The sequence below is a fragment of the Phoxinus phoxinus genome (assembly GCF_949152265.1).
Source record: "Phoxinus phoxinus genome assembly, chromosome: 12".
In the NCBI taxonomy this organism is placed as follows: domain Eukaryota; kingdom Metazoa; phylum Chordata; class Actinopteri; order Cypriniformes; family Leuciscidae; genus Phoxinus; species Phoxinus phoxinus.
In genome coordinates this window covers 15949828-15972501 of record NC_136887.1, presented here as the reverse complement: position 1 = coordinate 15972501, position 22674 = coordinate 15949828, and the positions used below count along the sequence as shown (strand labels likewise).

The window sequence follows — 22674 nt, the reverse complement described above, 5'->3', positions numbered from 1 at the left end:
TTAGAAATAATAATAGCATGCCTTTTGAGTGTTTTGTTACACAGATTATTGCTCACTGAATTGCTTTGCCCTGTCATTGTATTGTTTTTGTTGTTGATCATTTTAGTTTATAAGCAGCCACAGGGAAATGGGTTTAGCTTTTTTATTGGGGATAGGGGAGGAAGAAGTTTGCTGGTGAGAAATCAACCCAAAGTTGCACTCAGAAATAAAGTTTCCCGCTCCCCCAACATTGGCTCAGTTTTAATGGCCACGTCACAGTTGTTTGGGTAAGATTATGGTGAGGAATTAATTTACTAGTGGAGTGTTTTACTACTACTACACACCTTGGTCAGACTGGCTAATGATATGAGACACTGTGTTGGCAGACATGCATACAGTAAATTCCAGACATTTACTTTTAGGCGTCCTATTCGGTAAACGTAAAGAGTAGATTGTGCCTACCATAGCAGCTACATCTTTAATAGGATGTGTCATAATACTATGGGAATGACGGTGACCATGCGATAGCGTAAAATAATCGGTTCGTTTAAACGAACTATTCAAAAGAACCGATTCACGGGAAAGAATCGTATTCCACATCACAATTGCTTTTGAGTGTAGTCATTTGTACATTTATTACATGACACATTGCACTCATATTTCCACAGTCTATTGGTGACCTTCGCTTTGTGCATATAACGTTAACTGTATACAATTTTTTTTTTTAAATCGCAATATGTGTCTAATGTCTTTAAATGTAGCTGTCAGGTCAGAAAATCCTAGGAACTTTATTCCGCACACTGTTTCCAGAGGAATATTTTAAAGACGGACGATTCCAGCCAGCGTGTAATTTTTTTTCTTTTGTCACCGTTCTCAGTTAAGTTTGTGAACGTTTATCGTCAATGACGCGGCGTATAAAATAAGCCAAAACAATATAGTATGTTAGCGGCTTGTAACACGCGTAAGACGGACGTGTCGTCCTAAAGCCATCACGCGAGCTCGTGCGCGTTTTATTTGTCGTAACCGTTATGAGTGACGTGTAACTGAACTCACGAAATGCTCTAATTAGACAAAACTAGGATGAATTAGGTTTATATAGATTGAGATAGAGTGATTGGCGTCGCACCTACCATGCAAGATAACGTTTAAACAGACAACTAGGAAGAATGTGGTTTAAAGTTATAGATCATTCATGATGGAAAGAGACAAAATGCACTATTGCAAACGAGAAATTTGATTTGAACATGTAGACATGATAAGGATGTATCGGATATTGTGATCTGTTTGTCTGCTTCATGCGTGGTACAGTGTTGCACTGACAGGCACAAAGATGATGTATTCTTCACGGAGAAAACCTGTGCTGTATTTCAAAGATGATAGAAGGTAAACGCTTTAATCATAACATGCAACATGTGATCTCTCTCTCTCTCTCTCTCTCTCTCTCTCTCTCTCTCTCTCTCTCTCTCTCTCTCTCTCTCTCTCTCTCTCTCTCTCTCTCTATATATATATATATATATATATATATATAAACTTGTTCCAATTGCTGTAATTATTTGGAAATGCGGGTCTATGGATTTGTAAAAACCCTCTGTGTGTATGAAAAGAAATGTAATCTTCGTTTGCTAGCAGTTGTTTCATGTGTTTCAAAATTTCAAGAAGTGAAAGTCAAAGGATGCAGCATCATGGAGAGGTTCAGTGAGTATAAGTGTGAAGTTAAGTGTGAAGAGTTTTAACCCTGTAAAGCCTGACATTTAAAATCATAATTAGAATTTTTTTTATTGAACCTTCAGTCAAAAAATGTAAGACTTTTTTAAATTATTGTTATAATTTTTTTGGTGAGCATTACTTTTATTTTAATATTTTTTTGCATATGTTTTATATAGAGTATAATATTTGATGCATAAAGCTTTATGGCTCAAAATGGAGCTCACACTCTAGGAGGAAAATAAACGCACACATTCTATTCAGAGGCCCAAGCTGAGCAACTTTGGAGCAGTTGCTGTTATGTACATGGCCAGAAAGTAAGATGGAAATATGATAGCTTGTGATGTAAATCAATTAAATCTTTATAACAGACTACTTACATAAAATGAATATAAATATCAGTAGTCACTCTATATCTCCCAGTAATATGTCTTAGTAAGATATTTCAATTCTTAGTTTTATCGTTAAAGTTCTATCATTTCAATTGTGGGAGGCAAAACATATAATGCGATTCAATAAAATGATGATTGAGAGATAAACATCTGCAATGTTAATCAAAAGCCTGATGGATCATATTTGATATGCATAATTTCTTAGTAAAATGTTAGTGAATAATCGAGTAAACATAATTTGCTTCAGTTCAGTAAGTGTTCATCTTGCAATATTTATAACAATATAAAAGCTATTCTTATGTTTACTTCATACAAATCAATACAAATTTCCCAGCAATAAGACGTGTACCACAACCTGAAGGGGAATGTTTTTACAATTATACTAAAAGGCCATTTACTTACTAAAAAGGTATAAACTATTAATCAGATAACATAGGGCATGTAGTATATTTGATTCATAGTGTAGGTTTATTAGCACAGGTTTTTATCATGTTGCTAATTTAGAGCCCTTAAAATTTCATGTATCAAATATACAGTATACTTTATGGGGTTAAGTCTGGTTGAGCAAGACAAGTTGTTTAGAGATGCATGGTATTTATTTTCTAGGAAAACTAACCAGAAGTATTGATGACTCATCTTGTACTCACTCATTTTGTCCAATCAAATGCTCTCAAGAATGAGAATGTCCCTCCCACTAATACTGCCTGTATTCGCCTGATTCTAACCTGCACTTTGATTTGTCGCAACACTTACTTCCTGGCTTAAAGGGAAATGCGTCAGTTGCACTCATTAAGCAATGTCATGGGTTATTTAAAGTGCTTTTAGTGTGTCTGGAACGGCATCTGCATAACCACAAGATGCTGACCGTTGACTTTACGGTTTGCAGAGACTGTTATTATCCTTTTATTGAATCCTTTTAGCTCAATTGTTTATTTTTCACACAAATGCATTTCTGCTTGCAGTTTTCTGTCGAGGAAATGCACCGTCTGGAAGCTCTTCGGGTTCTGCATGGTGTTTGTTTTGGGGTCCCTTCTTTGGGTGCAGCTGACTTGTTCAGGAGACATGAACCAAACTGTTGGATACAGCCACCTCCCTCATCAGCCTTGTCCCATAGAGAGACAGTCCTCCTCTGCTGATGACCCCTCCTGGGGACCTCACAAAATGGCCCTCATCGTGCCATTCAGAGAGCGCTTTGAAGAGCTGCTTGTATTTGTCCCTTACATGCACGCTTTCCTCAACAAAAAGAAAATACGGCATAAAATATTTATTATAAACCAAGTGGATCGCTTTCGGTGAGTAATTTTACTATGCGTCTTAAAGGATTAGTTCACTTTAAAATGAAAATTCTGTCATCATATACTCACCCTCATGTTGTTTCAAACCTGTATGAATTTATTTTCCTCTGCTGAACACAAAGGAAGATATTTAGAAGAATGTCAGTAACCAGACAGTTTCTGGGTCCCATTGACTTCCATAGTATATACCGGTATTTTTTTCCTACTATGGAAGTCAATGGGACCCAGAAACTGTCTGGTTACTGACATTCTTCTAAATATCTTCCTTTGTGTTCAGCAGAGGAAAGAAATTCATACAGGTTTGAAACAACTTAAGGGTGAGTACCGGTATATGATGACAGAATTTTCATTTTAAAGTGAACTATTCCTTTAACTTTTTGTGTTTGCTAGTGATTCTTTAAAGTGCCCCTATTATGCTTTTTCGGATACTACCTTTCATGTAGTGTTTAAACAGCTGTTTGTGACAATGTCTGCAACGTTTCAATGATCAAAGTGCAGATAAATTATTTATTATCTCCCCCCCCCCCCCCCCCCCCCAAAAAAAAAGAATTGCTGAAACGAATCGTCAGTTACTCCAGTCTTACTTCATGCGGTCGCAAGTTTGTAACAAATTTGAATAATGCCACCATATAGTCTACATTGGCTGTCCACGAACAGCATCTACTTTGACCCTCAAACACTGTAGTTGTACAGTAGCTGAGGCCTGGAAGAGTTTGGTTCGTGTTGACGACATGTCGAGAAGACGCTGTTTTCTGCGCTGCGAAAGCAAATTCACTTTCCAGGCACTTCCAACGGATATGGACTCGGATATTGAATTGATACGGTAAGACCAATCACAGCTGACCAGGCCATCTGACCAATCAGAGCAGTGTAGACTAATCACAACAGATCAGGCCATCTGACCAATCAGAGCAGAGTAGACCAATCACAACAGACTGGGTCATCTGACCAATCAGAGTAGACCAATCACAACAAATACGGCCATCTGACCAATCAGAGCAGAGTATACCAATCACAACAGACTGGGTCATCTGACCAATCAGAGTAGACCAATCACAACAAATCCGGCCATCTGACCAATCAAAACAGAGTAGACTCTAGGAAACAAGGGGTTAGAGAAACTGAATCCTTTATCAAACGGTTTCAGACTCTCTGAGAAAATGTATATTATGAGAAAATGAAAGTGTTTTTTTACCTTAGATGCATGTAAACCTATTGTAGGAGACACAATTGACCCTTCGCAGGTAGTTTGATTGACAGGTGTTCTGACCAATCATACTTCGCCATTTTGTCCGACAAAGCAGTCAGGAGAGTTAGTAGATTAACATGGGAGGATTTGAACTTGGAAAAACGGAGTGTACTGACGCCTTTCTGCGGTTAAAACAACATTCCTTCTTATGTTCATGCATGTTTATTTGATGCTATAAATTAACTAGAAGGAAGAGATGATCGGTTCACGAGCAGCTTTAACTGAGGCTCTATACAGCGATCTGTCAGACACATTAAAGAGCCACAAAATTAATTGTTTAAATTTCTTTTTTAAATTTTAATTTTTTCAAATTTGAAAGGTGAGATTTTGTCAAAAGTAACCTGCTCTGGTCTGGTCTGTCCTGTCTGTCAGCGTGTTGTCAGTGTCCTCTCTGCTCCGCAATGTATTTTTAACTGCGTGAGAACATGGTGGGGCGTGAGAGCGGCGTAGCTTGTCAGACATAGCAACAGTAACTAAAGGGGGCGGGTCTTTGCGAACGGTCAATTAAAGGGGTAATTCACCCAAAAATTAAAATTACCCCATGATTTACTCGCCCTCTAGCTATCATTCTTTCAGACGAATACAATCAATTATATAAAAACATGTCCTGGCTCTTCCAAACTACACAAACGCATCGCTTCGCTTCTGAAGGCCTTTATTAACCCCCGGAGCCGTGTAGATTACTTTCATGAGGGATAGATGCACTTTTAGGGACTTCAAAACAGAAACAGCCATTCACTGCCATTTATAAAGCTTGGAAGAGCCACGACATTTTTTTTAATATATATATATTGTATTCATCAGAAAGAAAAATGTCACGTACACCTATGATGGGTTGAGGGTGAGTAAATCATGGGCTAATTTTTATTTTTAGGTGAACTATACCTTTTAATAACCTTTACAATAGCATATTAGGGGCACTTGAATCATTGCAGGAATAAATATGTTATTTTTGCTGAAGGCAATATCCATTACACAAGTATAATGGAGTAAAACAATCTGGATTTTGACTCTCATTTTTGTCAGGTTCAATCGTGCCTCTCTTATTAATGTTGGCTACATGGAAAGTGGTAATGACACGGACTACATTGCAATGCATGATGTGGACTTGTTGCCCCAAAATGAGGATCTGGACTATGGATTCCCAGAGGAGGGGCCCTTCCATGTGGCCTCACCAGAGCTCCATCCCTTATATCATTATAAGACGTATGTGGGAGGGATCCTGCTGCTTACCAAGAAACATTATCAAATGGTTAGAGAAACCTGAATACGTTTGTACATTCAGTATTGGTTCCAAGACTACAGAATTTCATTGCAAATTACAATTGCTTGTGATTATTTTATTTTTCCTATAGTGCAATGGGATGTCAAATCGCTTTTGGGGATGGGGAAGAGAAGATGACGAGTTTTTCAGAAGACTAAAAACGGCTAAACTTGAGGTACAAAAGAACCGAACACTTTTACACTATTTATTCCTACGCTCCTGCTTATAGGATTTATAAGGAGTTTGTGCCGTTTCATTTTCGAAGTTATTTAATCATGACAATTCAAATCTCTGCAGCTTTTTAGGCCAACGGGTATTACTACAGGAACTAAAACATTTAGACACATCCATGATCCAGCCTGGAGGAAGAGAGACCAGAAGCGGATCGCTGCACAAAAGCAGGTAGAAATAAACATTTTTAAAAACACCTCAGCGCTCAGAAGTAGTCTCTTAAGACTCTCAAAATACAGTAAAAACAATAATACTATGAAATATTATTACAATTTAAAATATCCGGTTTCTGTTTGATTTTTAAAATGTAATTTTTTCATGTTATGGCAAAGCTGTATTTTCAGCATCATTACTCCAGTCTTCAGTGTCACATGATCCTTCAGAAATCATTCTAATATGCTGATTTGATGTTCAAGAAACATTTCTTATTATCAATGTTGAAAAAGTTTTTTTTTTTTGGTGTGGAAACTGATCATATTTTCAGGACTCTTTGATGAATAGAAAGTTCCAAAGAACAGCATTTATTTGAAATATAAATCTTTTGTAACATTATAAATGTCTTCACTGTCACTTTTGATAAATGTATTGCTTTCTGGCAAAAACAAAACAAAAAGTTCTGGTCTTAAGGTTTTGAGTGGTAGTAGCATACCTTAAATGCCAATGGATTAACACCATGGTATGATTCTGTATTAATCAACTCTTAAATTTGATTAATTTCACTCACATTGCCAACATTTTAAATTGGTATAAAGATGTGGATTAATTAATAAGCTGTATTCATAAAATATCTTGCATAACCATGTAAAACATTTGAACATGTTTGGCTGAATTTATATTTATAATGATCTTGAACATTTTGATCAAATACAAATATAATGAAATATATAAATACCGGTTTATTAGATCAAATATAATATTGTTTTGATAAATTTTGGTCCCTCCATAATTCCCATGATTCAGTTTGTGTTATTTTGTAGTTTATTGTAATTGTAAGGTGTGGAAAGGTACTTCTAATAAAGACTACGTATGTCGACACCGCTTAACTGAAGTTTACAAACGTATACATTTCCAGTCTTTCTAAAATGAAACGAAGTTTGTCCGATGTTTTCTGATCAGTAGATGTTTATGTCGTGACAGCATGTCATGATGCAGCCTCTTGTCCCAAAGTTTGGATTGATATCTGTCTGCTTTCGGCAGGAGCAGTTTAAGGTGGACCCCGAGGGTGGCCTCACTAACCTCCGCTACAAGGTGGAGTCCAGAAAGGAAGTGACCATCAGTGGAGCTCCATGTACTGTCATCAGCATCGTTCTAGAGTGTGACCTCAGCCAGACCCCGTGGTGCCAGTCCAGCTAAAGTGCGTGAGCAGGACCTGTAACTCAAGAATGAGACGCAGTCTGGTGGCAGGAAAGCTTTCACAGATTATTAGTGCCAGTCACTCTGTGATCGTCTAACCAAAAGGACTTGAATATGTGACCGTGGGGAAAGAACTTTTCTCTGAGGATTTATTTTTATAGGACAGTGTTGTTGACTTCATGATGAAGTGCTGCCTCATTTTTTTTAATTTATCAATGGACCAATGTCAGGTACTACACAGAGTTTGCATCATCAACTTTGCAAATACGAGCATCCAAATGTCCGATTTTTAATGAGTTTTATAATATTTTAGTTGTAGTGGTGGACTGTTTCTCTTAGTGCAATTGTGAGTATTTGCTCAGCCCTGTCTTGACAAATTTGTTTCTTTTTTTTCTTGAATTCAAAATCATGTTTTGAAAAGGACAATATTATATATACATGAAATGGGTTTAAGGGTACTTTGATTGTATTTGCACAATATTCAGTATTTATATAAAAAAACAAATGTTTCCTAATTTGAAGTCTTTTTACTTACCCCCACATGTTTCAGAACGCATGGAATGCTGTTACAACGTACACTCACAGGGTTATGTAGAGACCCAATGAACTTGAGGCATGAAGCTATATCCAAAAAAACAGGTTTCGGTGCAAATGTTAATAAAATCCAGACACCACATACCGGTACTTGTTTTCATTAGCAATGCCTGAACATAAACTGTGAATGAGTACTCTGCCCAGACTAAGATGCATTATTGTGCCTGTGGCAACAAACTGCTATACAACTGCACAGAACATGTTTGCCAAAAAAATAAAGAAAATATGACTCAACAATTACTTTGTCTTTTTAAAAAAAACAGTATACTACACAGTCACCAACAGCAATAATTCTAGTTTGAGTGTGGAAAGAGAATTTGTCGTTCCTTCCCCCATTTATTTGTATATTTTTTAACACTCTTAATCAACATCCTATCCCTTCTATTTGGAGATGTTGCAAGAAAATGGATTTCAAGGGAGGTTTGTGTACATGGTGCCATTAGTGCATCCTGTCTAGTTTCACAACATTATCCAGTTTAATGAAGTTTGCTGTGCTGTGTTTTCATGAACTGTTGCTTAATTTTATTTTCAGCAAATGAATGGCTATTGATGTCATTTTAATGATTTGTTAATGTTTTGTTGACCTAAAGTGTCAAAGGTTTGGACACACTTGATGGAATTTGTTTCTTGTTCGCTTGCAAGCCTTCTAAATGTTGAAATATCTGAAGTAGCTACTAGTTAAATGTACTTTTTGACCAGAGAGAGAAATGTGTAAAGAGGAGAAGAGCTGAAGTCAAAGGGATGTTACTACGATGAAGCTTATGTTTTGATTTTGAACATTTATTGTCACAGTATAAATTTTCCATACTACTTTTTTCTACTTTAGTCTTACTCTGTGTTGAAAAAAAGAATATCAGTAATAATAAAAAATTCTAGTAAAAGGTCACAACTCTCTACTTATATCTTAATGTAATAATAATGAATGTTCTTCATTCTCAGTGATTAACACACAATGCGGAGCTTCAACAAGGATTCACTGTCTGCAGCAGGTAGGCTACTATGATAATGTTGCATGCATAGTGAGTCACTCACTATGCATGCAACATTATCATAGTAGAATTTAGATGAAATTTACGCCCCTGGGTGAGTGTAACATTAGCCTATGTATTTCTTCTGACTAATCTGGATCGCAAATAACTAGCCCCCCGGTTTCACAGGCTTAAATATAAAAAAATGAAATTAAGATTCTGTCATTAATTACTCACCCCATGTGGTTTCAAACCCGTAAGACTTTCGTTCTTCGGAACACAAATGAAGATCTTTTTGATGAAATTAATCGGAGATATTTCTGTCTCTCCATTGGCTGACAACTACCACTTTGGCGCTTCAAAAGGTTAATAAAGAGAGATGGTAAAACTAATCCGTAATCTGAAGAGACAATTGCTTTAGGCTGTATGATGATGAACAGATTGAATTTAGGCTTTTATTCACATATTTATAAACATGCATCAACTCATGCAGCATCATTTGTGGTAAATGGAAGCTCAAGCATGTTCACTTGATGTGCGAGAACCAATGAGGTTCATTGTGACGCAGCACGTTTGAGCTTCTGCAAGAAGAACATGAGTTTTGTTTTCGCATGTAAAGCAAGTTTGGTTGAGCTTCTGTCTTTAAAACAAGTGCCGACCATATATGTTTTCAATTTATCGATTTTAAAAGCATGTCTAAATGCATTGTGTAAATGGATGTGATCTGTGTCTTTTACACATTGGTACAGTAGAGGGCGTTGTTTGTACACTTTTTTTTTTTTTTTTTTTTTTTTTTTTTACATTTGGCAGACGCTTTTATCCAAAGCCACTTGGGCTGCCTACATACATTGCATTTTTCAAGGTACACATTTTTTGCATTACACAGACTGTGGTTCACAACACCACACACCCACATTTTTCAATCCTTAAGCAGCAATCATGTCGTGTGACATTCATGACATTCTATTATTAGTGGATAAACAGGCATGAGTAGACAAATAAATACTAACTCCTTAACTGACCTATTTTTATTTATTTATTTCAAATACATGTATTTGATGCCCTACACATCATGCAAATACTGTTGAATGTCATAATATTTGTATTTTATTTTCAGTTGTTTTACGATGAGGACTATAATTCAGGCACTTATTATTTTTCTATATAAAAAAAAATACTTTGCAAATAATGCATTCAGCAGTTAGAAAGGTTTTTACTGTGGCTGTCTTATAACACTATAAATAGATTTGAGTTCTATTCATGGTCTGAGAAGAGAAGTTTTACAATTAGCTTAATTCAACCTTTTTTTGTCATGTATCTTTGATTTGTTAATTTTTTTTCTGTGAATAAGGGATTTCATGAACATGCTATTTTTTCATAATGTTCCTCAAGTCAATAGGTATTGATGGTTATCCATTTAATTTAGCCTCTCTGAGTCAGCTAATGACTAGTAAAATAACCAATCTTGGCTTCTCCGTGTTCAAAGAGGGTTTAGTTCCAGGCAGGGGAACAATAATCACATTTTAACTCGCCTTCACACCCAGAGTGCTTACAAAAACTCCAACTGTTATAGCCTTTCAGCTGTGCACACTCTGCAATCAATTGCCTGAGGCAAAATTAATAGATGTTAATGGCCATTTGTATTTGAGGCAAAGGGGACAAAATTGGCCAGAGAAAGCTATTAATTATATGCAGAGGGACTGAGAAGGGAGGCACAAGAGGGCTGGAGACGGGCTGCTTTGGGGCTCAATGGGGTCTGTGCCCTGCGTGGTTCACATGGGTTTCCGCTGGGTGGATTGTGAAAGGCCTGAGCAGGGGGGCTTTTGTGTGGCTCCCGAGCCACGATTGTTCCTTCTCAAAAGGGTGACATCTGTCCAGGGTTTCCGAGACTCTGATCCACCCCATTAGCCTCCATCCTCTCTCAACAACTTATTGCGTTTGTAACTGACAAATGAGACAAGGAGAGGCACTCGAGACATGTCAAGCCGAGAGATCAATGCCCAGTTCCCTTGATCTGTGTCTGCTTCATTAAGACACCTTCATAAACTCCTTAACTAAGCTCAGATTCCTGAGTTCTCTTGTTATGATGACGTTATATTTCTATCCATAAAATAAAAATAAGTGTTAGATGCAGTGTTAACCATATTGATTATTTCACTAGTTAATGTTATTGTATGGCTACTCACCTAATGGCCCATAAATCAAACAAATCTATAAAATAAAAAATATAGAATTTTCTCTATATAATTTTCTTCACTTGTAAGCCTATATCATTTTAATAAACCTCATTAAAGAATATTCCTAGAGAAGATAATAATTTGATAGCTAAAACAACAAAATAAAAAAACTAGTAGGCTAATGCTGCAAATGATAATAGCAAATGACATGGATGCATGTGGTGTGATTTTAATTATATTTAATATTTTATTGTTATTATTGGCATATTGTATTATTATTAGCCTACTATTATTATTAATTGTACTAGCTACAACGAATTTTTACAGTTGTAGGCTTTCATTCTTACTGGTTGTAGCCTCACTGTAAAAAAAAAAAAGGCATTTTTTTTATTTTGTCAAATCAACTTATCAACTTAAATAACATTTTAATTTTTTTGTGGATTAAACAAAAATCCATTGTATTTTTAAATTTAATTTCAATGAACTAGGCAACCAGGTTACTTACTTTTTAAAAGTTCAACCAACAATATTTTTACAGTGCAACGATAGCCCATTACTGTTTAGCCGCTACACATAGGACTAAGATAAATAATAGATAATTTAAATGCAGTAGCCTAGCAAGGAAACACTTTCAGAATATATTTTTTAAATATGATAAATAGGCTAGTGTGTGAAAAATTAACGGAAATAAATAGGCTATTTCTGGGCTAGCAAATAATCTAAATGGGTCGTGACGAATTATGAGGCCGTTTATTTAAACTAGCCTAGCAAAACAAAATCTATAAATCCCTTTCACTTCCGCCTATTTCGCAAAAATAGCCTAAATAAATAAAATAAAAATTATTAAAAAACAACATCAATCACAGTGTAATAAAATTAAACAAATTGTAAAGCAACCTGCTGATGATCACCATCATAAAGATTCAGTTTTGAAGCTTCAAAAACATTTGAAATGTAGCTATAACCTTCATAGATTCTGTTCGGACCGGTTCATACACATCCGTTCATGTGTTGTTGAACTCTTTCTGGTCAAAATAGCCTACAGAATTTCTTTACACAACACAAAATGGCTCGCCGATCTGCGCATGCGCAGCACACCTCGCTGTCGGAGCTGAGAGAGCAGGTATTGAAGTTGGCTCATCATGACGAGCGCTGGCGCACTAGCTGACGGATCATCGATCACGAGAGCTCGCAGCGATCTGACTGCATCGGAGCTGATGCCTGCTTCACATGATCGAGGTTTGCTCTGACAAGGACATGAATGAGATGAGATCTGAATGACTTAAACACAACTGGTGACAGAAACTCACACGTCTATTTAGCAGCTATTGGAAGTGTATTGCAACCCACGAAATTGAAGGCGCCAAAGGAACCGTATGAAGTTATGGATTGTAGAGGGACTATATAGATATTGTCTTTTTGACTTTTTTTTTCAGACGTAGGCTAATCATCGGTTGACTTGTTCGATTTTTTTTTTTTTTTTGGGTTGCATTTAATTGACCGAGTATTTTTTTATAGCCCATCACAATGTTCCAGCACAATAAGAAGTGCTTCACTATTGAATCTCTTGTGGGTAAAGACTCTAATTCCTCAAGTGCCGCTGCGGACGAGCCCATCAGACCCACTGCTCTGAGGTTCTCTGAATCCATCCATCCTTCCCCCTTTGGGAGCTGCTTCCAGAACTCAGGCAGGACACTGTACAGCAGCAGCCCAGAGATGATGTTCACAGACCCGGCCACTCATTCCACCAACTCCGGGCTGTCTCTGCGTCACCTCCAGATCCCCACACAGCCCTTCTTCAGCCCTCACCATAGGGAGCCCCTCAACTTCTACCCGTGGGTGTTGAGGAACAGATATCTGGGACATCGATTCCAAGGTAAAGATCAGTTCTGGGAAGTTGTCATGGAGTGAATGGAGAAAATGAAATGGGGCCCATGAAGTTAAGAAAAGCTTAATAACTACAAAAAGATTGAAAAGATTTTAAGTATGAGGGTTGGCAAGGTTTTCAGCAGGTCTTTGGCCTATATTGATTTTATGTTTTATTTGAATATCATACAAAATTGTTATACATGGCGATGCGCACGTGCGATGCGATACATGCATCTCATCTGAATATTAGCCTATTTTTTATAAACATATCGATTTTAAAAATAAAATAAAAAAGGATTTCAGATTCATGAGAAAATTATGCCGTCCGAGTTGTGTTAGTCTATTTGAAAATGGTTTGAGTTTAAATTAGACGAATTTGACCAAATTATCAATAGGCTAAACGTAAATTGAAAAATAATTGTGTAGTTGTCATAACATTAGGAAAGACCGCTAATTTATTTGATCATCCGTGTTATTAAAGAAGGGAACGTTGTTCGATACAAATATTTTTTTCCGTTTGTTTGAAACATATTTAGCTTTCATTGTGTATTATAATATAAATAATTAATTAATTAAGATAAGATAATACAGATAAAGATTATTATCAAAGCATATACATTTAAAAATAATGATTAAATAAATATAGCTGCTATTAAGGCTTTTACTTAAATTATACTTTCATCATAAGTTCCATCGTTTAGGATCATTTTAATACGATAAATAAAGATTATATAATAATAGATTTATAAAATAAAATAAAAACTAAAGTAGCCTACATTATTTTACTGTTGTAAATATTTGTTTGTGTATCTTCTTAAAGATACACCGTATTTCTACGTCGTTTCCGTTTTATTTTTTAAATGTATGATATCATCTATTTCAATAATTAAATTACACTATTGTGGGTAGGCCTATACAAAATTAATTACAATTACATATGAATATTTTCATGAGCTAGTCGAAGTGCTACATGCAACATCTTTCTTTTACATTTGTGATTCTTCCACAGAGTAAACACATTTGTTATTTTAAGGCTCATAAACATTTACAGCTCTTAAAATTACCATAATAATGCAAACACGGTGAATGACATATGTTAGCTTTTTAAACAATTATTTGGACAATCACTTTACCTCATGGAATTAGGCAGCTGTAGTAATTGAAAAAAAAAAAAAAATCAGCCTTGAAATGTTTGTTCCTTTAAGAGCTTTATTTTAATTTGATTGATTTTGTACATTTTAATCTCCATCTATGTGAGATAAATGTTTCTTCAAACTTCTTTAATTCATTACTATTATTATTAAAAATCAAATACAAGAAATATTGTTTGATTGATTTGATAGTCCTGTTTGCAGAGTCCTTTAAAAAGTGTAATGGATACTAGGAGGTCCTATTTACCAGGCAATTTGTTAAACTGCTATCGGTAGCTCTGGCCGGTCTGACTTATTGCCTGCTGGGCTGTGATGAGAAGCCCAGACACATGTGCTGTTATAGGGTCCTAGGCTGCAGCGCAGTCCTCGAGGGCATTGCTCAGGTAATTGGTGGAAGTCAGAGGTTGTTGTCACTATTACTCAGATCCGGGGTTCAGATAGAGCCTCTTTGTTTACACACACAGCCGATCCACTCTCTGATGGTGTCCAATAACCTAGAAAACTACTGTTTAGACAAGACTAAATGCAGCCGTGGGGATTGGGTGGGAACGGATCACCTATCGAGGAGAGTGTCAGTGCTAATGTGTCCATGGGTTTTAACTCTAGCACTTCCTGAATGGGAAAAGAGATGTGTCCTCGGATCCGTCATGCGGGACAAGGTAAACAGGATCCCAGACCGGCCTGCTGTTGTACATGAGCAGGGGTTCGTGTTATGGGTACGATTCACAGACTGTGACAGTGGCACTGATGCATTTTTTCTGAGATTTGTGCGCTCTCAGGTTACAATACAAATCTGTGAGGTTCCAGATGCATAAACAGTGTCATCAGCAGACTTGATTGTCTTTCTTTTAGAGGTCGCATTCCAAAGCATAATGTAATAATATGAGAACAATGTAATAATAATTTAATAATATAATAATAATAGCAGTAGATTTAGATATATTTAAAATAGTGTAGGCCGCTTTTTACTGGTAACATAAGACATTTGGCATTATCAGGTCCTCCTGATATTCTCACAGATATTCCCCAATTGCACTGATAATACATTATATTTAACATTATATTTAGTAGTTTAATGTAGTACTGACACTAAAACTCTGTAAACTTTTTTTTTTTTCTCACACAGTCATTTTCATTTTGGATACTATACACAATACAGATTGTCACTATCCACGGTAGTTTTTGTATTTTGTGTAGTGATAGATATACACAATATATTGTTACACCCTTTATATATATATATATATATATATATATATATATATATATATATATATATAGGCCTATAGATGTATGAACAGTGTGATCATTATCAATCTACTTTTATTGATAGATAGATTGATTGTCTTTAGAGGCTGCATTCCAAAGCATGATTCAAAAATATTGTAACAATGTAATAATAATGTAATAATAGCAGTTAACACATACACACACACACACACACACACACACACGCACTGTAAACAGTGTTATCAGCAGACTTCAAAAATAGTGTCTTTTTTTAGAGGCCTCATTCCAAATCTTACGTCACAATGTAATAATATAATAACAGTAAAATTGCAGATAATAACAGTAAAATCTTTTGGAAATATATATATATATCGCTTTTTTTTTTTTTTTTCAAAATTGCTTGGAAAATATTGAAATCAAAATTTCAGGGAGGCGGTGTAACGGGGAACACTCATTCTGTAGGAGAGACCAAAGGGTACTGTCTCTTTCTTTCCCACTATAGGCCACCCTTCTCCCTGCCTCTAATGAGAACGCCACTGACAAGACCAAGCTTGTTTGTGCCAAGGGAATGGTAGTAAAGCTGATCTGGGTGCCATCTGGTTCCCTTTTCCTCGTGTTGGGGGCTTTCTTGCCGTGGATAGGCCAGTGTGTGTTTGAGTCCAAACCCCCGGAGGGTCTCCCAGCTCTTCAGGAGGCTCGAGTCTGTGTCAGTGTTCTGGCCTGCTACTAGTCTGATCCACCACCTCTCTCGAGAGACACGGAGGTGATGCCACACATGCTGATGATGCCAGGCCGAGAGCACTGAGCCTACACCAAATAAGATTTCGCTTTGATTTTAAAGTTTCGAAAAGTTGGCACTGTAACACTGAGTATTCGGTTTCGGTTGGTTGGCGCTCAGTGCACCTTGAGGAAGGTTTAAGGAGGGCTTGTCAACACCTTCAAACCGCGTAGAACTCATTATTTACATTCTTCCGCCCTGCTTCCCTCATTTTTGCACGGAGATGTCTCCATTGTTTTTGCCTCTGGTGTTCAAAGCGTTTTCAGCACACCAGCTGAAAGCAGTTGTCAATGACAGTGCTGTGACAGAAAATATGCACCTTTTAGCAAAATAGAAGTAACATTATTAGGACCTTCGGGAAGTCTCTGCTAATGGAGGCTTGCGACAGCGACCATTACGAACTAGTCATTCTGTGCATGCAAACAAACGTCTACTTTTCCGTTGTGGGATGCCTAGAAATGTGTGTATATGAAGCATCGCTGTGTTCGAGGCTGAGAGTTGAAGTTGCTTCTCTGTGATGGCTTAATGCTCGTCTGAAAGGAGTCAGTTCAAAGCTATTGTCTGCAGATAAAGGCTTGGTTTCGGAGTTTTTAAAAGACTTAAAGTCCGAACAGCCTCATGCTAATCCTCTTTTCATCTTCTGGTGATGCCATTAGTGAGCTTTTGTGCTCAGAATTGGTGCATCATTGTGCTTTCTTTGACGATCAGTGTTAAACATTTCAATGGGTTCTGTGCACGCTCAACTTTTATGGATTTAGATTCAATTCGTTTATCTAAATTTGTGGTTTAGAGGATTTAGTCAGCCTTTGCCATTGTGAAAGTTTCATTTCATAACTTCCATTTACTGCATTAATATGCTTTTAGCAATTGCCACTGATGTTTTTGGCAGCTTCACGGCCTATGTGTGGGCATGGACCAACCGCATTCATGAACCCAGCCGAATTGCGTGCTCAGAAAAAGTCGTTATTGAAGCAAACACCTATTTGAGACGTTTGCATGTTACCGATGTACATTTGCGGTTGCACACCTGATGCGAACGTTGAAACCTTTTGGTTATTTTTTCATTGACAAAAGATCATGGTCTGTCGCTTCTATCCTCACTGTAACCGCTCCGCGAGAATATTTTGTTTATACGTGATTGCGGTCATCACCTTTTCTGAAGATTCTTTCAAGCGAAGCTCTCCAAACACTAAAGTGGTCACATAAATTACGCATCCATTTGTTTATGAAAAATGTTTTCTCTCTTTGTGTGTTTGCAATAAACGGCACACGTACTCTGCCCTCCAGATGTTGTCTGGGGTCGAGCGAAGATCACGTTTGCTCTGATCCTGATGGGGACAAAATTTTACTATTGCCATATGTTGAATATAATCAGACCAAATCTAGGGGATTTAGATTTGCTTAACTGACAATTAACATATTCATCACAAATGTTTTTGCATCTATTCAACCATGGGTGTCTATTTATTTTTTAGCAGCCTCGCATTTGTATGAAAATCAGGGTAATGCCATATATTATGAGGGCCGAAGGTTAAATGCACAGAGAGCCGTGTGAGTGTACAGACGTTCGGTTGGTATGAATGATGCGGTGTGAACACACTTTACATCAGCCGTGTCTGGAACTGACCTGGAATTATTCAAATCATCTCATGTGGCTCAATTAAGACATGCAATCCTGTGCTTAATGTCATTGCTATGCTATGTAAAGCACTTATTTTGTATAAAAGCATAAAGAGCCTTTGGATAATCGATCTGCTAAACGAAGAAATGTCAACGTAATGGCTGCCATTAGACTTTTTGTGAAATTCTTTTCATAAGAAGAATTATGAATCATTTTGTAATGTCACACACTTCAAAAAAGGAAAAGGCAATCCAATGATGTCATTAGGATTTCAACAGCACCATACTTAAAACTTAAACAGTGAAATTTTCATGTAAAACATGTGGCGCTTAAGTCACGGTTTAAAATGTACACATTTGCTTGTGTTTTTGTTGTTCTTCGTTTATTCATTTTAAACCCCACTATAAAAGTATCCACTGATTGACATGTACTTTTTATTCCCCTGTTTCTTGTCTCCAGGTGACGACAGCAGTCCGGAAAACCTGCTGCTACACGGGCCTTTCTCTCGCAAGCCCAAGCGCATCCGCACGGCCTTCTCCCCGTCGCAGCTGCTGCGGCTGGAACGTGCCTTTGAGAAGAACCATTACGTGGTGGGAGCCGAGCGCAAGCAGTTAGCCAACGGCCTGTGCCTGACAGAGACACAGGTAAAGGAGGCAGAGGCGTCAGGGTCCATCCCTTCAGCGCGCGGCTGCATTCCACAGCGCACACACGCACACACACACACACACACACACACACACACACACACACACACTGCTAAAGGCATGGGATGTGAACACGCATTTACTCATCCAGTTTACTCACAGGACGGAAGTAATTCATCATTCATTGCCTTGGGATAGGCCGTATAAATTCCAAAGCATACAACATGCATGTATTGGTTATTTTCACAATCGGCTTCACAAACATTCATACGTACTTGTATAGGATTGTTAGGCTTGAGCAATGCCTGTTGTGACATACGGAGGGGGTTCAAAAGTATTAGACACCACTGAAAATCGGGGAATACATCTGAACGATAAAATAAGAAACTTATTTTAGACTTTTGGACACCTGCTACACTGTAAAAACTTATATGATCAGTAAGTTATGACAAGATTTGTTTTTACATTGCTTTAACTCATCAAAATGAGTTGAGCAATTTTCAAATTTAAGTTAAACAAGATTCAACACTTTTTTTTTAGTGACTTTAAACATCCAAGTTGATTGTACTTAAAAATTTAAGGCAGCAACTTTTTTTTACAGGTTATATGAATCTTTTTATCTAAATTTAAAAGATTCATATATGAATCTTTTAAATTAGTTATTTTGTTACTTTTATTTCTGGATGTTTTTTTAACATACAGTTTTATACGGATACATTTTTACATTAAAAATATAATTTTTTCATTAATTTTTGTTCAAATGTTCAAAATTTGGTGCATAAATAATTTTTTTTTTTATTTAATTATAAAAATGCAATTTCACTTGAGGTTTTAGACTTTTTAATGAACCTTTTTAATTACCGGTATTACGTTTTTGCAGTGACTTTTATTTGTCATGCTTTTTATTTTACATAGTTTTATTCGTATTCTAATATATTTTTAAATAAAAAAAAATTATCTTTAATTACAAGTTTAGTTCAAATGTGCATACTGATAATATCATTTGTAATGACCTTTATTACAGTAAATTATACAAATGCAAAGCATTTTATCTAGTGGTTTCAGACTTTTGGACACCTGTAAACCTTTTTTTGATTTACTGTTTTATCCGTGTCAAGCACGCTTAGTTAGAATATGTTTCCACATATCGTGCAATCACGATACATGATTTCCTCACCAGATTGAGAGATTACGTCAACAACAATCTTATTCACATGAGCAGCAGGCATAAGCATGTTTTTATATGGCATAATAATGTGCCGCCACAGTATTTTAATAGCAAACATGGTATGGGGAAGACATGCTTTATAACTTTCTTTAATAAAAATAAGGATAAAAAATACATTTTAAAAACATATGAATTAAATTATTTCTAATATATACTATCTATTATTATATATTCATTATATATGTAACTATTTGTCTGTGGCTAGATAAGCTGATATATTGAAATGGCCTCTTTTTCTCGTTCTTGTTCAGGTGAAAGTCTGGTTCCAGAACAGAAGGACCAAGCACAAGAGACAGAAGCTGGAGGAAGAGTCACCAGAGTCGCAGCAGAAGAGGAAGGGCAGTCAACATGTGAGCCGCTGGAGGGTGGCCACGCAACAGGGCAGCTCTGAGGACATTGACGTCATTTCAGAAGACTGATGTCGTGCGGCTGCGTTATCTCGGGTAATAAACATCAGTCATGTTGACGGATCTCTGCCACACACAAAAAGAACGATGTTTTTCAGACAGACAGTGTCATGAATTGAACTTGGTGTGTAAACTATAAGGAACTGAGTCACAGTCGACCGCCACTGACTTCTGATCGCGCACAACAGAACAAAGGACGTCAGCTGAAAGACTTGACTGTAAAAGACTTCTGTATGCAATACACATGGACCTCTTCAATTTGGATCGCATTTCATCTCAGAGCAATGGAGACTTTTTTTGTACGCTTTTTTTGTGTGTGTAAGTTTTCACTTCTCTCTTGCTCCTTTGTTATCAGTCAGAACATTTCCATCATAAAGAAGTATAGGACTGGATGACGAAAGTAATAATAAAAGAACACCTTAATGAATAGATCGATTAATGTTTTGTAGTGTTAAATTTTAGAGATTCAATGCCCACAGTCTTAACACCAATAGGTGTACAATACATAGATGCCATTAGATGTACTTCTAAAAAAAAATGGATGTGCGTATTTTATACAAACCAGGCAAACACTTCAAATTTAAAGTGACAAATATCCGTCAGATATCCATTTGAAATGGTTCTATTTATTCTGAATGAGTGAACTTTTCTATGCATTTGAGCTCCAAACCCAAAATTGTATTTTGTGTTTTACATGTGGGTTAAAGCTTACTGAAGATTTTACATGTGTCGTGTGATAATTATTTTTCTTTCATGTTTGTTACCACAACGGCTGTTGAACTGAGATAAATGAACTAGAGAAGCTTAGGAATTTCTTTACTCAATTAAATACGAGAAAAAAAAAAGCAGTCTAACCTCTAAGACCCAGAATGGTTTGTAGCACTTCATAGCAGATTGTTTGTTTTTTTGGGTTTTCTTTAAGGTGATAAGCACTCACTGTAACCCCATTCGTTTGTCTTCATTGTTCAGGAATCTTTTGGTATGTGTGTGTTGAACTTTTTTTCTGCAGACTATTAGATAATAAAACCTTAACTTAAAGACTGTTTGGGAATTATGTATCCTTTGTTATTATAAATATGCTCTAAGCTGCTCATTTAGCAGTGATTTGTCTGTTTTTTTTTTTTTTTTTTCTTCATGCTTTTGCATTCCTGAGGAGCCACAGCTTAATTGGTTCAGTTACATACAACAGACAGGTGTCATTAGACAGAAATCCTTCCAGCAATAGTGTACTTACATGCTCACTGAACATATAAGTGCTTGAAAGTGAACAAACATCTCCACCTTTGGATTTACATGTGCAAACAGTGTCACGCCAAAACCTGTTCAAAACAGCACTGTATCAAACACCATTACCTTCGCTGGGCTGTGAAAATACTTATAAATATGTTGATTTAGTTTGTTTTGTATCATTTAACTGTTCGCTTACAGTCTGTGCATCTCATCTGCTGGCTCATTAAAATAATTTTATAGATAATGCTGATTTGGCACTCAAGATTTTTTTTCTTTCTTCAAGGAATGAATACCTTAATTCAGTAAAGATGCAATAAATTAAAAGTGACAGTATTGTCTATTTCAAATAAATGCTGTTCTTTTGATCCTTCTATTTATCAAATAATCCTGAATTATTATTTTTATATCAGCGTTTCCACAAAAATATTAAGCGGTAGGCCTATAGGCTAACTGTTTTAAACAATGATTTTAATAATAGGAAATGTTTTTTGAGCATTTTAAAAATATATTTAAGCATAATTATTTAAAATGGTAATAATAGCCTATTTCACAATATTTCAGTTTTACTGTGTTTTTATCATATAAATGCAGCATTGATGAGCAAAAAAAAAAAAAAAAACATTAAAAAAAAACTTAATTATTCCAAACTTTTGACCGGTAGTATACACACACACACGCACGCACACACACACACACACACGCACATAGGCCTATATATTTCAGTCAGCGGAAAATGCATCCATGTCACCTTTATGTACTGTAATTTACACCAGCTAATCTCCTTAAGGGCCCGAGGGACAGAAATTTATTAAATATGCATATTTGCATCACCTTAGATGTTAATATACAGTAGCCTCATTATCAGTCGGTCGCAATGCCTGTAAACTGTGAAAGATCATAAGAACAATCTATTCATATTTTCTTTAATTGAAGAAAAAGTCCCCTGGAAACAACACTTCTGAAACGCACAGCAATAACAAAAAAATAAAAAAACATATTATACGGCCACAACACTTCAGACATGATAGTCTTAATTTAAACACCCACTCCATTAAAAAACATACCTCACTCGAATAGTGTAAACAAAGACTGTTTCCATCTCGCAGATTCTTACAGATGGGCAGCTTAGTTCTGTGAGCGTATCGAAACGAAATAAAATTGAGAACAACAAATGTATAACCTCCCAATACATTTTATTTTGTGTGGGTAGTCAAACTTCACTAATGTAACATGGCCACCGAAGTCGCAGTGTTTGTGTATGCAAAATTACCACTCTCAGCCTGTATGAGTAATGCTCGCACAGACAGGAC

At 36.4% G+C, this 22674-nt stretch overlaps 2 protein-coding genes across 4 annotated transcripts; both read left to right on the top strand.

The window, feature by feature from the left end:
• The first annotated feature begins 244 nt into the window (after positions 1 to 244).
• Positions 245 to 8298, top strand: b4galt7 (xylosylprotein beta 1,4-galactosyltransferase, polypeptide 7 (galactosyltransferase I)). Of its 3 annotated transcripts, none has more exons than XM_079631523.1 (7): positions 245 to 277; positions 1288 to 1362; positions 3038 to 3367; positions 5646 to 5871; positions 5975 to 6058; positions 6181 to 6285; positions 7312 to 8298. In XM_079631523.1, exons 2-7 carry the CDS (start codon positions 1310 to 1312, stop codon positions 7465 to 7467), a joined length of 954 nt encoding a protein of 317 aa, XP_079487649.1. In that variant the 5' UTR covers positions 245 to 277; positions 1288 to 1309; the 3' UTR covers positions 7468 to 8298. The 3 variants fall into 3 exon arrangements, with proteins under 3 accessions (XP_079487649.1, XP_079487648.1, XP_079487647.1); XM_079631522.1 differs by lacking the exon at positions 245 to 277 and adding an exon at positions 741 to 825; XM_079631521.1 differs by lacking the exons at positions 245 to 277; positions 1288 to 1362 and adding an exon at positions 1537 to 1674.
• A 4050-nt stretch (positions 8299 to 12348) lies between these two features.
• emx3 (empty spiracles homeobox 3) lies at positions 12349 to 21177 on the top strand. The gene is made up of 3 exons (XM_079631088.1): positions 12349 to 13082; positions 18315 to 18499; positions 19979 to 21177. The coding sequence occupies exons 1-3, from the start codon at positions 12734 to 12736 to the stop codon at positions 20144 to 20146; spliced, it is 702 nt and encodes a 233-aa protein (XP_079487214.1). The 5' UTR covers positions 12349 to 12733; the 3' UTR covers positions 20147 to 21177.
• Positions 21178 to 22674: the final 1497 nt, after the last annotated feature.

Bases quoted from the DNA above. Each gene is read 5' to 3' on its own strand.
- emx3 (XM_079631088.1), top strand. From the start codon at position 12,734: ATGTTCCAGCACAATAAGAAGTGCTTCACTATTGAATCTCTTGTGGGT. The intron at 13,083-18,314 runs GTAAAGATCAGT...TCTTGTCTCCAG, and splicing joins TCTGGGACATCGATTCCAAG to GTGACGACAGCAGTCCGGAA. The intron at 18,500-19,978 runs GTAAAGGAGGCA...GTTCTTGTTCAG, and splicing joins TGTGCCTGACAGAGACACAG to GTGAAAGTCTGGTTCCAGAA.
- b4galt7 (XM_079631521.1), top strand. From the start codon at position 1,616: ATGTGTTTCAAAATTTCAAGAAGTGAAAGTCAAAGGATGCAGCATCAT. The intron at 1,675-3,037 runs GTGAGTATAAGT...TTCTGCTTGCAG, and splicing joins CAGCATCATGGAGAGGTTCA to TTTTCTGTCGAGGAAATGCA. The intron at 6,286-7,311 runs GTAGAAATAAAC...TGCTTTCGGCAG, and splicing joins GGATCGCTGCACAAAAGCAG to GAGCAGTTTAAGGTGGACCC.